The following is a 14,609-nucleotide window of genomic DNA, read 5'->3' as shown; positions in this document are numbered from 1 at the left end:
TGTTCTAAAGCAAAATTGAGGAGACATTGTGCCATTTTAAAGGCATTTAATAGAAAGACAATGTGACACATCATAAATAGTATCAATTGTAGCTGCCAAGGTTTAAATTGGAAAAAAATATAAAAAGCAGCCCCGAATACAATGATTCTGTGCCACTTTTGACAAGTCCATATTTCCCCCAAATCATACCCTTTTCAGACTGTACTGCAGTGTGCAAGTATTGAGTGACCATAAGTTGATTATTGCATGAACTCTTCTCAAGAAGAGTCCCCAGAGGCTGGGAGGAGGGAGTACAACTCTGCTACCAGCACACACCACAGCCATAACTACAGTTTGAACCCATCCAGGGCAAGCTCACAGCATCTACAAGCCAAAAGACCAAACATGTTAAAAAGGGTCAACTAACTGAACCACCTTAAGGTGATACAACACCAGCACATATTAAGATAGTTCATCTGCATGCAAAGAGCTCTTTACAGGATGGGGAAAACTGCAAACTAATTACCCAAACTCCTGCACCAGTTCTAGCCTAACCCTATAGCACAGGACTCAAGTGACTGCCTGTACACAGCTAATTTCATGGAATGATAATTACAGCGACTTCAGTCTTGTTTTAAATACAAAAAAGGAAGGAAACTGTAAAATGTCCAAAGTGGTATACAAGTATGATAAATACGCTGACATTTATGCCCATTGATGAAAACATCACTTAGGCTCTTTCTCCCCTTATTCGGCGAGCCAGTTGGATGTCTTTGGGCATGATGGTCACCCTCTTGGCATGAATGGCACACAAGTTTGTATCTTCGAACAGCCCAACCAGGTATGCCTCACTGGCCTCCTGATGAAGAGAAAGGGGGGGAGGAGGGGGAAGAGAAAAAAAAAAAAAAAAGTTTTACTGGTATCTATCCAGTGTAACTGTTCAACTGTGATCACATCAGCTAGAGACCGACTAAGCAAAACTGCCACCTACCTGAAGAGCACCAATTGCAGCACTCTGGAAACGCAGGTCAGTCTTGAAGTCCTGAGCAATTTCCCTCACCAATCGCTGGAAGGGAAGCTTTCGAATCAGGAGTTCTGTGGATTTCTGGTAACGCCTGATCTCTCGCAGGGCCACAGTTCCAGGCCTGAGGGGCAAAGGAGCACAGTTAAGTTAATCAGCACTATGTAGGATGACTGAGACTATGTGCAGACACCAAGCAAATTCAGTTACATAACCTTTACAAAGTTTAAAAAAAAACGAGTCATGTGCCGTTTTTCCAGAAAACCCGTGCAACTACTTTCACAGCCAAGACACTCAATTTCAATACCTGTAACGGTGGGGCTTCTTCACTCCGCCCGTAGAGGGCGCACTCTTCCTGGCGGCCTTTGTGGCCAGCTGCTTTCTTGGCGCCTTTCCTCCAGTGGACTTACGAGCCGTCTGCTTGGTACGAGCCATTTCTTACCTAAAAATCAAACATTGCGCGGTCACCACATTAACACATGCACACTGCAGTCGTTTAACGCGTTCAGCCTGTACGGTGGCCTTTAGGCATGCCAGGTTTTCCCGCTCTGTGAGAAAGTTCAGGCCCCAACTAGCCCAGTGGGGGGGAGGGGCGACTCGCTGGCTTACATTTTTATGCGACTAACTAAGGCGCCAACGCAGAACATCCACCAGCAGTATTATATTAGCACTCCGTTTCGGTCACTTCTATACGATCGAGACTGCTCCAAGTAGGAACACCATGCATCGATCGTGATCGTTTAGATACTTATGCTTCGTATCACTTCTGGCTGAGTGAAATGGCGCAAAGCACCCGTCCCCTCCCCCATTGAAATACACACAGGACATCTCCCGGTGTCCGTGGGAGGCGTCGTAGCGCCTCCGATTTGATTATGAATAGACTTGTCCTGGGCTCGGTCCCCGCCTCCAGAAGGCCCGGTCCTAGCTTCAAGCTTGGCCCCTCCGCCGCATCGGCACTGCCGTCTTTGTTCCACCGACCGGGCCAGAGCCGCGCTGCAATGGCGCTCCAACGCCATGTTTAAACGGCGGGATTCTAAAAAAATGTCCGTTAGAGTTCGCATACGAAACCACTCGGTCGGTACCAAGACACTCTACGTTACGTACGATGAGCACGGACCTCGGCCACTGATCGTAAAGACCCTCACAGCATCAGTAAACAGAGAAAGCGGAACCTGGTAGGGGACAAAATCTGTAAACTCAAGGTCGTCCTTGTCGCCCAGCTGGAATTTAAGATCCGTCGTCGTCACGACATACTACCTGAGCATTTCTGACTCGTCAAACATACTAGAGTCGGTCAACAATAATTCACTTAAAGAATGGACAGAAGCGTGCGCAGTTTTTTAAAAAAAATTAAGGAACTCACCTTTTTGGTGGCTTCTCAAAATGAAGAAAATCCGCGATTAGTAAAGTAGCGCTTTATCAACCTCCCCTATCACTTCTCACCGGAACACTAAATACAAACGACGTGCCACTGTTGTGGGTATTTATAGCTTTGCCTTACGTCATCTCAAATTTCGAATTCAGCCCATCAACGATTGGGCGATCCTAGAGAACTCCGCACGTTTATTGGCTAAAAAAAACATTTATTGTACGCCCTCTGAATACTCTCGTCCTATTGATTCGTCGTCAAATGAAACTAACCAATTGGTAAATATAGTGTCGTGAGAAGACACGGGTTAAAAATCCCATGTGGGAAAGAGAAACATAAACAGTCGTTTATGGCTAATATTTGAATAGTGCAACACTGGACGAGAACAGAGTAGAGCACTTACCCAGTAAAATTAAAAAAGTTATTGTGCATTAAATGCAACATGTGTGACTTATCATAAAAGAGCAACTGTAATTTTACTTAAGATACATTTACATTTATTCACTTACTAGCAGACGCTTTCCAAAGCGACTTACAACGGATACTATGAAGTGTTTCTAACCCAGATACCCCGTGCAGATAGTCCTGGCCTGGGTTCCACGAAAGACAATTCAGTTGCCAACTGAATTGGTAGTTTAGGTACACAGTTACCAGGAAAGGCGCTTTGTACAATCACCAGAAAATACCAAGCCTCTAAAAAAATATTAAGTTTGACTAATACATTTTATTCATTTAGCAGACGCTTTTCTCTAAAGCGACGTCGTACATCTCAGAGATATATTTGTGCATTACATAGTAAAGTGAGTGAGTGAGTATTTTGAAACGGGATAAGATCAATGACAAGCCAACTCAGTTCTCCGTTTTGGTTTATGTTGTACTGCATAGTTCCTTGCCGGATATGATATCGTCGGACTTACATGGAATCCATATCAAATGTGTATTAATAATAGTTTTCGACATTTTTCTAATTTGGATCATTTCCTCGGACTGCGCAGGAACAAATTTATTTTAAACACTTGCACACAAGTGCTGTAATTTAAAAGAAAACAATGCAATTATACATGATACATACATACATACCTAATCGTAGATACACACACTGGAAGCATCAAGAACGATAGCAAATTCCTCGTATGCATCAGCATACTTCGCTAATAAAAATAATTCTTAGTTATTATCATAATATTAATGAGGAGAAAATCTGTATTATAAAATAGTTCATTGCCAGGTAGGTTTGAGTACGTGTTTATTATAATATTAACGTACGGTACGTACAAAGACAAATCTTGCTGAAAGAGTCGCGCATATCTTAAGATAACATAATATACCATGGTATTTTCATTTTGGTACTTTCACCAAATTGTTTCCCTGGTCAAACTGTAATTTGAAAACAATTTAAGACTTCAGAGGTACACGATTTCATAAAGCTCTCGCGTATCACTATCTGACAAAGATCCCGCCAACACACATCATCATGCATAAATCAACTGATTTTAAGGCTAATCCACTAGAATTAAATATCATACAAGAATTACATACTGAATTATATTAAGAAACAAATAATAATATATTGTAGGTTGACAGTCATCTTTTTAGAACGGTTTAATGTGCAAGATAGTAATTCATGCACGATTTTTACACGACAGCCACAGCTATATGAACAACTCAGAACTACACTACATTTCCCACAATGCTTTAAAGGTCCTGAAACCACTACTTCCTTTTCCTCGTGGTAGGCGCACGCGCATTTCAAATAATAATGCGGACTTCGAAGCGCAAAGAACAGTAAAAAAAGAAAGAGGCAGAGAAGCGTTTAAAAAGGAAATATGTCGAAAGCACTCGTACAGGCCAATTCCTCCTCGGGGGCTGGAGTCACTGCCGGACCTTCTTCTTCCTCCTCTTCCTCGTCGGCAGGCGGCTCGACGTCTCCCGCTAACGTGCTGCACGTACAGCCCGAAAAACCGCAGCATTACACGTACGTAGCCAGCGCACCCTCACGTGCACCTGCACTCATAGGCCATCGCGCGCCCCTGACATGGCGAGCGGACGGCGCGAGCTGCAGCTAGCTGTAGCTAATTGGGCGGGCATGATCTGTGGCTGTTCGAACTGGTCCGTGCCGGTTTGTACCAGTTCAGATCGACGCAGGGTTGTAGTGAAGGCCTGCGGAAAAAAACATGATTGAATTGGTACGGTCCACAAATACGTGATGGCAGGCGACGTGTGCCGTCTCGTTTGGAATTCTATTGTTTTCACTCGAGCGGGTTTCGTGAATGTGTTCATAGACACGTAGTACAAATTGAAACGAACCATTCCTGATTGCTTTTTACAATTGCATTGCGAATTTTTGGTTCAGATCGCATCTGTTTTCCCCGAATATGAATGTTCTGACTGAGGTGGAAATCGGTTAAAAAAATGAACTACACAGTTTTTGTAATTATGTCAAAGCTATGATCAGGTAAAATCATCAGTCAACAAGGCATACAGTTATTTTGTTTTCAAGAACGTTTAATTTTCTTAAGTACAAGTGCTGCGCAAACCTTGACGTACATCACATCTATACACATTTTAATAAACCATTTTGGTCCTGACACTGACTAAGTCCAATAAAAGCGTACGAGTATCTAGTAGCAAAACGTCCTATAGGCTGCTAGTGTGTCCGTTCACCGTCTTTCACAATAAATGAAATGCACCCGAGTTCAGGAACGGGAGCTGGATTGTTCACCGAAAGAACCTGATCATGGAAATGTACGCATAAACAATACAAAATATATTGTTCATAATACCCAAAGGTAACAGCGTAGGAAAAGCCCAAAAGTCAACATTCTAAATGAATTGTCGAGTGTTTAATAATTTAGAGTGAAATTATTGCCACACGATTATGTACGTTAATCATAGTAGGAACTTTGTTATAGGGGATTTGCACAAGAAAGACAGTACAGAAGTGACAGACAGGTGAAGATGAGGTTACAGCTGGTTGTTCGGAATGGTGGCCTCGGGCTTGCCTGTTAGACGCCGCATATTCTTTGCATGTTTTCGTTTTGGTATTTTCATCAGTTTGTTTCCCTGGCAAAACTGTAATCTGAAGACAGTTTAAGACTTGATAGGTACACGATTTCATGAAAGCCCATGGGGAAAAGGTGAGCAGACTGTGACCGTCACTTCCTCCCCGGGGTCTCTCTGTCGGGCAGGTACCTGAAGGAATTCCGTACGGAGCAGTGTCCGCTCTTCGTGCAGCACAAGTGCACGCAGCACCGGCCCTTCACCTGCTTCCACTGGCACTTCCTGAACCAACGGCGGCGGCGACCTGTGCGGCGCAGGGATGGCACCTTCAACTACAGCCCTGACATCTATTGTACAAAATATGACGAGGGTACAGGGACGTGTCCGGATGGAGATGAGTGAGTTTTGAGCCGATCGCTCACAAAGGGTAGAGTTGGTAGATGGGGCGGCACGGTGAGTAGCGCTGCTGTCTCGCAGCGCCTGGGTGGTGCGAGAGGACTTGGAGTTTGCATGTTCTCGTTGTGTCTGCGTGGGTTTCCTCCAGGTGCTCTGGTTTCCTCACACAGTCCAAAGACATGCTGTTCAGTTTCCCCCATGGTGTGTGAGAGACAGAGAGACAGAGAGAGTGTGTTGCACTGATGTATGTATGAGCGACCAGTTGTAAGCAGTGTATCTAGCAGTGTAAGTCACCTTGGTGAATAAGGTGTGTGGGCTGGTAGCACTACATAGAGTTCATTGGATGTCGCTTTGGAGAAAAGCATGTGCTAAGTAAATAAATGTAATGTAGAGTCGGTGCATTTTCTGCAGTACTAATGCAGAAAAGTTAAAAGATCACTTTATTATTATTATTATTATTATTATTATTATTATTATTATTATTTGTTGCCCTGGCTTTGAAAAAGGAGCAAAGAACATGAAATAAATAACAAAAATCATAGTAAATATTATATTTATTCCAATAAATTATGTGTGGAATAAAGATAGACATGATGGTTTACCAGTTCACCCTATTGTACTACTCTGCTTGCTTGTGTCTCAGGTGCCCTTTTCTTCACCGGACCGCAGGAGACACAGAACGGCGGTACCACCTCAGATATTATAAAACGGGTTCCTGTATTCATGAGACAGATGCCAAGGGCCATTGCAGCAAAAATGGTCCGCACTGCGCCTTCGCCCACGGTTCTCATGACCTGCGCAGTCCTGTGTATGACATCCGGTAAGGATCATCACCTGGTCTGCCTTGGTGCAAGCAGCACAGCCCCGTATGTGCAGCAGAGTAGACATATTTCCTGTTGATCCTTTGGTCTTCATTGTGCAGCACAATTCATCATGTTTCACGCCACCTGGATTTTAACTATGCCAGGTTTTGATAATGCTTCAAACACCAAGAATCCTTAGTGCTACCAAAGGGCATGTATGCTGGTCATTTTGGGTATCTGCTGTTGATACCCTGCTCTCTTTGAACCAGAGAGGTGCAGATGATTGAGGCGCAGGCTGGCAGTGGCACTGCAGAAGGAGCCAGCAGCGAAGGGCAGTCTGGACTCGCAGCTAGTACTGCCCTCATTGAGAAGATCCTGAGTGAAGAGCCTCGATGGCAAGGTTTTGTCTCACCTTTATATACTACAATTATTATTCCCTAGCATCCTTTTCACATACACATGACTACAGATAATAAATCCTTCCACAGACCAAATTACCTGCATTTATCAGAAATGCATTGGCTTTTTTTTTTTTAGCATCAGGAGTGAGGTATAGAACCAGTTGTTGCTTCATTCTTGTCTTTTATTTGTGCAATTCTGCAGATAACAACTACGTGCTGTCCCACTATAAAACAGAGCTGTGTAAAAAGCCCCCACGTTTATGTCGCCAAGGTTACGCCTGTCCTTACTATCACAACAGCAAGGACCGCCGGCGTAGCCCACACAAACACAAGTACAGGTACAACAACGATAGACTCAGATTTCCTTGAGTGTGAACTTTGTTGTGATGTGTCAGAATTGTACTCCAGCCTGACTTGGTTACGGAAGATGAACCATTTATATTTGTTTATTTTTAACGTGTATAAACTTTACTTAATAATAATAATATTTAGTTTGTCAAATAGTAATTTGTATAGTGAATGTGCATTCCCATTAGCTGTCAGTGAACTTTTTTACATTGTCAGTTTACAGTTTTATTTACAACAGTAGTAACTAAGTAACTATGTCTGTATCCAAATCTCTCCTTATGTTGTTGTAATGCCATTTTTCTATTGTTCTCTGGCATGTATGTCACTTTGGATTAAAGCATCTGCTAAGTGAATTAAATGTAAATGCGAATATGGGTCTGTCCACAAATAGAAAGTGATAAGTTGACTATGCTTGTGAAAACTTTGCTTGACTTTTGCAAGCTTTTATACGGCAGCAGTGTTAAGTCTTCCCCTCCACCACCTCTGTAGAGCTCTGCCCTGCCCTGCTGTGAAGCACAGCGATGATTGGGGTGACCCCAGCAAGTGTGAGAGTGCTGAGAGCTGCCAGTACTGCCACACCCGCACTGAGCAGCAGTTTCACCCCGAGGTAAGGTCCATCATCTTTCACCACTTCAGGCCGCAGGGGTTTTGGATCTGTGTTTTTGTAATTCATGATTATTGTCTTTGTAAGGAATTACTTTATTAAAGTTACAGTTTCAAGTGTGCCATCAATTCATACATCACCGTTGTAATTGTACTGGTTCCTCTTGCTGTGAACATTCAAGTTACATCTATCTATCTATCTATCTATTTTCAGTAGGATTTTCTTACTATTCGGTTTCATAGATTTGTTGGTGGCAGAGTGAAATTGACCTACACTTCTGAGTACCACCATTAGTTGTCAGGAGATTGCACTCAGCTAGACTAGAAAGACAGTAGGAGTGCAGGGGTCCTTTCATTCCTCAACATTTATGAAGCGCGGAGCCATCGGCCACTCTGACCACTCTACACCCCGGGTGTCTGGGACATACTTCCCTGCTAATATATTTTAGTGGGGTTCTTACCAAAACCTGCACAGTGCATTGCTGTCGTAAACTTCAGTTAAAATGTAGCAATGATGCAAATAAATATTGCGATGTTATTGATGACTTCCAAGAATAGCATTAAAAATAAACTAAAAAATCATGCGAGTCACATTTACAGTTCTTGTCAATGACAGTATGAGGCACGTTGCACATTTGTGGGATGAATCTGTCAACAATTTTCATTGAATATTGATCGGTAGAGAGAACGTATTTTTATTTTCAAGCAATGTGAATTTGTTTTCATTTTAATATAGCTCGGAGTTAATGTCAGAATCACAAGTCTTCCAAAGTATTTTTATTGGTAGCTGTAGCAAAGATTTTTATAGAACCTTATCTGTATAAGCTTTTATTTTTTGTGTAGATAATGTAGCAGCTGAAAGTGGTCAAAAGCTGACTAGCATTGGATATGCTTATGAGGTCAGTGACATTGAATGGGAGGTTGTGTTGTATTTACAATAACTTTAATCCATAATGGATATTTTTATTTTAAAGCTTTGTCTGAAGCTTTAGACAACATAACCCTTTTAATACGTAAGTGGAGTTAATAATTCTTATCATTCAGCTTTCATTGATTGCAGCTTACATTTATTTATTTATGTGGCACCTTTCTCCAAAGCAATTTATAGTGTTGAACTACCTGCAACTATTTACTCATTTGTAAAGCTGGGTAATTTTTACTGGTGCAATTTAGAGTAAGTACCTTACTCAAGGATACTACAGCTGGAGGTGGGATTCGAGCCTTCAGGATTTGAGTCTAAAGGCAGCGGCTGTAACCACTGCACTACCAGCTGCCCCTTTCCACGCACAGAATGTGTGGGTCTCCACAATCATCTCAGTGGATTGTCTCTTTTCCCTGTGGTCAAGCATGTGGTCACCATCAGGTTCAAGGAAGGTCAGGAGGGACTGAACAAGAATGACAGAGGCAAGACTAACCACTCCAGTAAAGCTCTGGTTTCCAACTCCTTGCCTTCTCCAATCATGTTGTCAAAGAGGGAAACTACAGACAAAGCAGTGAAAGTGACTTTGGATTTATGAGCAGACTTATGGTCAGAATTGTGTCCATAGCTTGAGGGCCCAGTGTATTAGGGAAAAATTGGTTATATACTACAATTGAGGACTGCTGGTTTTTTTTTTTAGGAGACTTTTTTTGTAACAATCATCATTTTGTTTTGTCTGTGTTATGTTACTGCACAGTGTTTTTTTTGGGGGGGGTTCTCTATTGTACTGTCTGACTATATGGGTACCAACTTGTGCCTTTCAAGACCAGCAAATAATTGGGACCTTTCCCATTAAACTCAGCAACCCTGTTCTTTGTTGTTGTTCTTCATGTTTAGTTCAAGTTTATGTATATACATAGCCTTTATTTGTATGGGTCATCATGGGACCTTTTCTATCTTACAGGGTATATGTTATATACTTTTTGTTACAGATATACAAATCTACCAAGTGCAATGATATGCAGCAGTCTGGGAGCTGCCCCCGAGGGCCTTTCTGTGCCTTTGCTCATTTGGACCGTAAGTAACTATACCATATCCACTTTTCTTTTTTACATTTAGCATAAGCTTTTCTTCAAAGCGGCTTACAAGTTCCTCCACTTTTCAGAACCTACGCTTTTATACCATAAATTATATTTCATCCCTCTCATTATACTTTCTTTTCTTTTACGCTTCAATCTTTTGGGATTGTTGACATGTCAGGGGTGTTGAGCTTCTATTTGTCTTTGCCCAGAGCGGAGCATTAGTGAGGAGGACCCCAGCTCCCCCCTGCCATCAGGGACCATGGTAGAAGACTCAGGGCAGGGAAGCCCAAGTAGCCCCCAAGGATGCATCGGAGGAAGCTCCTTTCTTCCTTCTAGTGGCTCATGTCTAACGGAGCAAAGTCTGCTGGGAAGGGTGCTGTGTGACGATGCCGCCAGCCTAGATGCCCCACTGTCCCGTTGGGTTGGAGATGGGGGCTATGGGCGAGCACCAGGCTTTGAGAGGGAAGACCAGGTGATTGTGTTCAGAGATGGGTTGTGGACTATTTCATGTGGAATGAATTGAAATTCCTTCGTATTGAAGATTTTCTCCATATAGATGATGGGAATTTTACATCTTTGTTTTTGTTCCACTGCACAGGCGAAACAGAAGACCCTCTCCATGGAACATCGCACGAGAGACCCAACGCAAGGTCATAGCAAACAGGTACTGTCCTGGCCACTGCCATGTGCTACACTGGCCACTTGCGCTCTGCAAAAACAGAACTGATGAGACACTTGTGTTCCTGTGTCAGGACCTGCAGGTATTCCTCCCGGTGGGGAGTCCCCTCAGTATGTCATCCAGTGTGCCCTCCAGCTTGGCTGCCACACCCCCCAGCCCAGCCGCACCAGGCCCCTCCCCTGGCATGAATGCCAATGCGCTGCCCTTCTACCCAACAAGTGACACTGTGGAGTCGGTCGTTGGTAAGTTTTGCATTTAAAGCCTTTCGCACATCGTCATACATATGTGCCCGCACACAGTCTGTGCAGCCTGTCGCAGGCAGGTGGTGTGAGGTACGGAGTCCATCCCGACAGCATGAACCTCACAGGAGTTTTCCCCCTGCATGACAGAATCTGCTCTGGATGATTTAGACCTCAATGACTTTGGCATGTCGGCCCTGGAGAAGAGCCTGGACGGCAGCACTGCAGTGCCCGGCGTGGGGGTCATGCTGGGTGAGAGACAAGTGCTTGTGCACTGCTGATCTTCCTCTGTGGAACCATGGCATTCACTTGGAGGGAAAAAAAAGCTGTGTGTCTGTTACTATATCACAGCGTGTTTTCTTAGTTGTGGTTAAATGTTAGTATATATGAAGACCTGTTTTTTCTTTGTCCAGTATTTCATTGTTTTGTGTTTGCTCCTAATGCTAATAAGACTTTTGTTGTTTCAGAAAAAAAAGGTCAGCGGAGCTCCTGTAACAATACTTCACCTCTTTGAGAGTTTATAATACACTGTAGTTCAGAAATATAATAATTGTGTCATTAATACCAGTAGTTAGTACATTGATAAAGTACTTAGATGACTTATGTAGCTATTGGCTAAATAATTAATATTACTAATATGTATTATCAAATTGGAAAGAAATCGCTAATGTTGTATATTAATGTATAAGGCAGTATCTAGTTTCCCGATCAGTGGTTGTACGGAACTTGCCGGTGATCTTGTTTTTTCTTAGTTAAAATACTTTTGTGAATTATGCAGGGCTTCTGTAATGCAGTTTTAACAAGACTCCTAAGTGTTTCATTCACATTGCTGTAATTGAGGCTTTTTGCCGCGCAGGTGGGAACCAGCTACAAAGCTCAGCACCAGTCAACATTCCCGGCTCCTTTGGCAGCTCGGGTCCCTTCCGCTCGCCCTCACCCTCCCCACCAATCAGAGCGCTCACCTCCCCCTTCCTTTCTTCTCATTTGCCACAACCTGGCCAGTCAGAAGGCAGCTTTTTGGGTCCATCACATAGTTCTCTGGGTTAGTGTAAAATATTTTTGCTATGCATTCATTTGAACATGAATAAATCATTATTTCTCAGTGCATTTTTCTTATGCAATTCCTCAAACTTGACTAAAAATCTTACTGTCTAACTTATGTTGAGCAGTGAAGGGATTTAAAGGTAAACAATGAAACTTTGAAAGGAATGATGGAAGATCATATCTATCATTGTTTTTCCTCATCCAATAACAGTTCACATTCTGTGTTTACACAGTAGATCATATACATGTATTCTGATTTAAGTGGCAACAGTGAAACCTAACACAAATTCAAAAACTGATCAGAACTTATGAAGTATAATATTTGCGGTATATGTATGTGATTATAGCCATGACCTGTCTTCCACATGACCCGACCGCAGGACTGAATGGGATGAGCGGCAGCATCTGGGAGCACTTCCCCCCAGCCCAGGGCTCTCCTGGGACACCACCAACCTTACAGCCCTCCAGCCTGTGTGTGGAAGCAGCACGGTTGAAGCAGGAGGTGGAAGACGCCAACCATGTGCTGAAGCAGTGGGACCAGAGCTGGAGGCAGATGGCCCAGGTAAGTGGCTCCAGGGGGCACATGGTTGACAAGGGGAGAAGTAGTCACTCTTTTTACTGGGGCTCTAGAGCATGCAGACCTTCTATTTCTTGGGTACCTTTGCAGGTTGGATAGGTAGGGTTAAGTAAAATTCACTCATGGTGACCACTCTTATGGTTCTCATGCAAAGGGAGGTTATGGAAGTAGTTTACCATTGGTTTTTTCCGTTCGTGTTTTTGGATTATGGAAGGAAATCCCCACAAACACTGGGAGAACGTGTCAACTCCACACCTACATGAAAATAAAAACCATAAGTGCTGTGAGGCACCAGTGTTACCTGTTGCACCACTGTGTTGCTGTACCTTTGCAGCTCACTCCAGATTTGGTTGAAGGGGTTTGACTATTACAGTAATATTTACATATTTATCTCGCCGAGAAATAATCACAGCAACCCCTCCAAAGTGAAGATTGTTTTGTTTTCCCTAAAGTACAGTTTTCCTTTTCCTCTTCCTGGCAGTCGTGGGCGGTGATGAAGGCTGATGCTGAGGAGTCACGTGTTCTTGCGGGGCGCCTGGCCCTGGAGGCAGAGCGGGCACAGCATGCTGAGGAGGATCTCCGACGGCAGGCCAGCCTCCTGGAAGAGGCACTGGAGACTTTGCGGAATGCAGACAATCCCCACCTGTCCCTGCACCAGCTGCAGCTGCTGCACCGGCTCCCCCTGGAGGCAGTGTGCAGCCTGCAGGCACAGCTCTGTACCTGCCTGCGCACAGTGGAGCAGGTAGCGCACAGTGCAGTATTTCACTTTTTAACTCCTAAGCAGCTTGATAGTACACAGCTGTAATCCCATTCAGGCAGCTGGGTGGTTTACTGCAACATAAAAACCAGACAGACACACACTCCAACTCTCCTACAGACTTTGGACCTTTGGAGTTAAGTTATTTGGACAATTCAACATATCTCCCTTTTCTGAGCTTAGTGCTGTACTAGACTTTGGAAACCTTCTGGTCTCAGATCTCCATCACCTAACACTGAATAATGCTGATGCATGTTTTCAACACTAGAATGAGTGGTTTGTGGGCTGCTGTTGAAGTGTGTTGTTTTCTCTTTCCTTGCTGTCTGTTTTTCACAGGTTGTGTTGAGGAAACAGCGGCTGTGCTGTGTCGTCTGTGGCGAACTGGGCTCAGTGACCATGGCCTGTCAGCATGGGCTGGTGTGTGAGGGCTGCGCTGGCTCTGCCGAGTGCCCGACCTGCTCGGAGCATCAGCAGGGCCTATCCTCCTGACTCCGTCCTTACAGCAGTTATTCCCCCTTCCTGCCACCCGTCTGCTGTGGAGCCGAGCTGAGCCCTACCTTAATATTGCCCCATCTCACCACTTCCCCACAAATGGAACTGCAAGACAGACTGATGAAAAGCCTGACCAACAGTTGCTGGGGGCAGCTACTTCTCCTGATATCTGCTTTCTGTCTTTTTCAGCCTCTAGGCTGTAACAATTTTCAAAGTATGTGCCAAGGAACAAAAAGTGAGCAGTCATGGGGCGGTCGCCCGTTTGTCTAGGTCAGTAGATTCTCAAACAGTTCTCAGAAATGCTCAAATTTAAACCTGGCGGGGTTAAGTTGTGTTGCCTTTTGTGCACTCAAAGATGGACACAAGAGAAGAAACACAATAAAAAAACTTATTCATTTATTCAGCATTTTAAATATGTATATTTTTCTTTACAAAAAGGTTCATTTAATTCAATACAGCTGTTTGAGAACACAGACTGGCAAAAGTCAGTGATTATAGATAGATTTTTAAATTTCCTGTGTCTTGTATACATACTCATTTTTCATATGGTATTCAATATTCAGTGACTAAAGGTGTCCAATGTCACATAATGATTTGATCTTTGCCACAGCACAAAAAAGTGGATCAGAAACCAGCCACCAGCCGCTTGGCATGGTGTAGTGAAGACAGGGTGGATTGGTAGGTTCTCCCGCCATTGGTCCTTTGGGCCCTGATTTTAGGGGAACTCATCACTGTTGGCTATGAAATGTTAGATCGGTGGCCTTCCTCATGTTGTCTTTTCATTTTTGTATAGGAAATAAACAGATTTCTATTTTTGGATTAACATGTTTGGGTCACTTTTGATATGTGAAATCTGCATTCTTGCTGCACTTCAGAATCAGACAGTCAGAATGGCCAGGG

The 14,609-nt window shown here is 43.6% G+C and overlaps 2 protein-coding genes across 2 annotated transcripts; one reads left to right on the top strand and one right to left on the bottom strand.

Annotated features, from left to right (window-relative positions):
* Nucleotides 1-31: 31 nt before the first annotated feature.
* On the bottom strand, nt 32-2,471 carry LOC108939927 (histone H3.3). The gene is made up of 4 exons (XM_018761609.1): nt 2,364-2,471; nt 1,308-1,442; nt 971-1,124; nt 32-838 (listed from the first exon to the last, which is right to left on the bottom strand). Exons 2-4 carry the CDS (start codon nt 1,433-1,435, stop codon nt 710-712), a joined length of 411 nt encoding a protein of 136 aa, XP_018617125.1. The 5' UTR covers nt 1,436-1,442; nt 2,364-2,471; the 3' UTR covers nt 32-709.
* A 1,535-nt stretch (nt 2,472-4,006) lies between these two features.
* Nucleotides 4,007-13,796, top strand: unk (unk zinc finger). The gene is made up of 15 exons (XM_018761600.2): nt 4,007-4,344; nt 5,558-5,767; nt 6,409-6,585; nt 6,838-6,968; nt 7,172-7,307; nt 7,807-7,924; nt 9,832-9,916; nt 10,131-10,393; nt 10,520-10,585; nt 10,674-10,842; nt 10,990-11,091; nt 11,696-11,881; nt 12,264-12,445; nt 12,942-13,202; nt 13,554-13,796. Exons 1-15 carry the CDS (start codon nt 4,196-4,198, stop codon nt 13,704-13,706), a joined length of 2,388 nt encoding a protein of 795 aa, XP_018617116.2. The 5' UTR covers nt 4,007-4,195; the 3' UTR covers nt 13,707-13,796.
* Nucleotides 13,797-14,609: the final 813 nt, after the last annotated feature.

This window comes from Scleropages formosus, chromosome 20 (assembly GCF_900964775.1).
Source record: "Scleropages formosus chromosome 20, fSclFor1.1, whole genome shotgun sequence".
Classification (NCBI taxonomy): Eukaryota; Metazoa; Chordata; class Actinopteri; order Osteoglossiformes; family Osteoglossidae; genus Scleropages; species Scleropages formosus.
The sequence above is the reverse complement of the archived record's forward strand: the minus strand, read 5'-3'. Positions and strand labels throughout refer to the sequence as shown.

Bases quoted from the DNA above. Each gene is read 5' to 3' on its own strand.
- LOC108939927 (XM_018761609.1), bottom strand. From the start codon at position 1,435: ATGGCTCGTACCAAGCAGACGGCTCGTAAGTCCACTGGAGGAAAGGCG. The intron at 1,125-1,307 runs GTATTGAAATTG...TTTGCCCCTCAG, and splicing joins AAGAAGCCCCACCGTTACAG to GCCTGGAACTGTGGCCCTGC. The intron at 839-970 runs GTAGGTGGCAGT...TCTCTTCATCAG, and splicing joins CTGCAATTGGTGCTCTTCAG to GAGGCCAGTGAGGCATACCT.
- unk (XM_018761600.2), top strand. From the start codon at position 4,196: ATGTCGAAAGCACTCGTACAGGCCAATTCCTCCTCGGGGGCTGGAGTC. The intron at 5,768-6,408 runs GTGAGTTTTGAG...CTTGTGTCTCAG, and splicing joins ACGTGTCCGGATGGAGATGA to GTGCCCTTTTCTTCACCGGA. The intron at 12,446-12,941 runs GTAAGTGGCTCC...TCTTCCTGGCAG, and splicing joins GCTGGAGGCAGATGGCCCAG to TCGTGGGCGGTGATGAAGGC.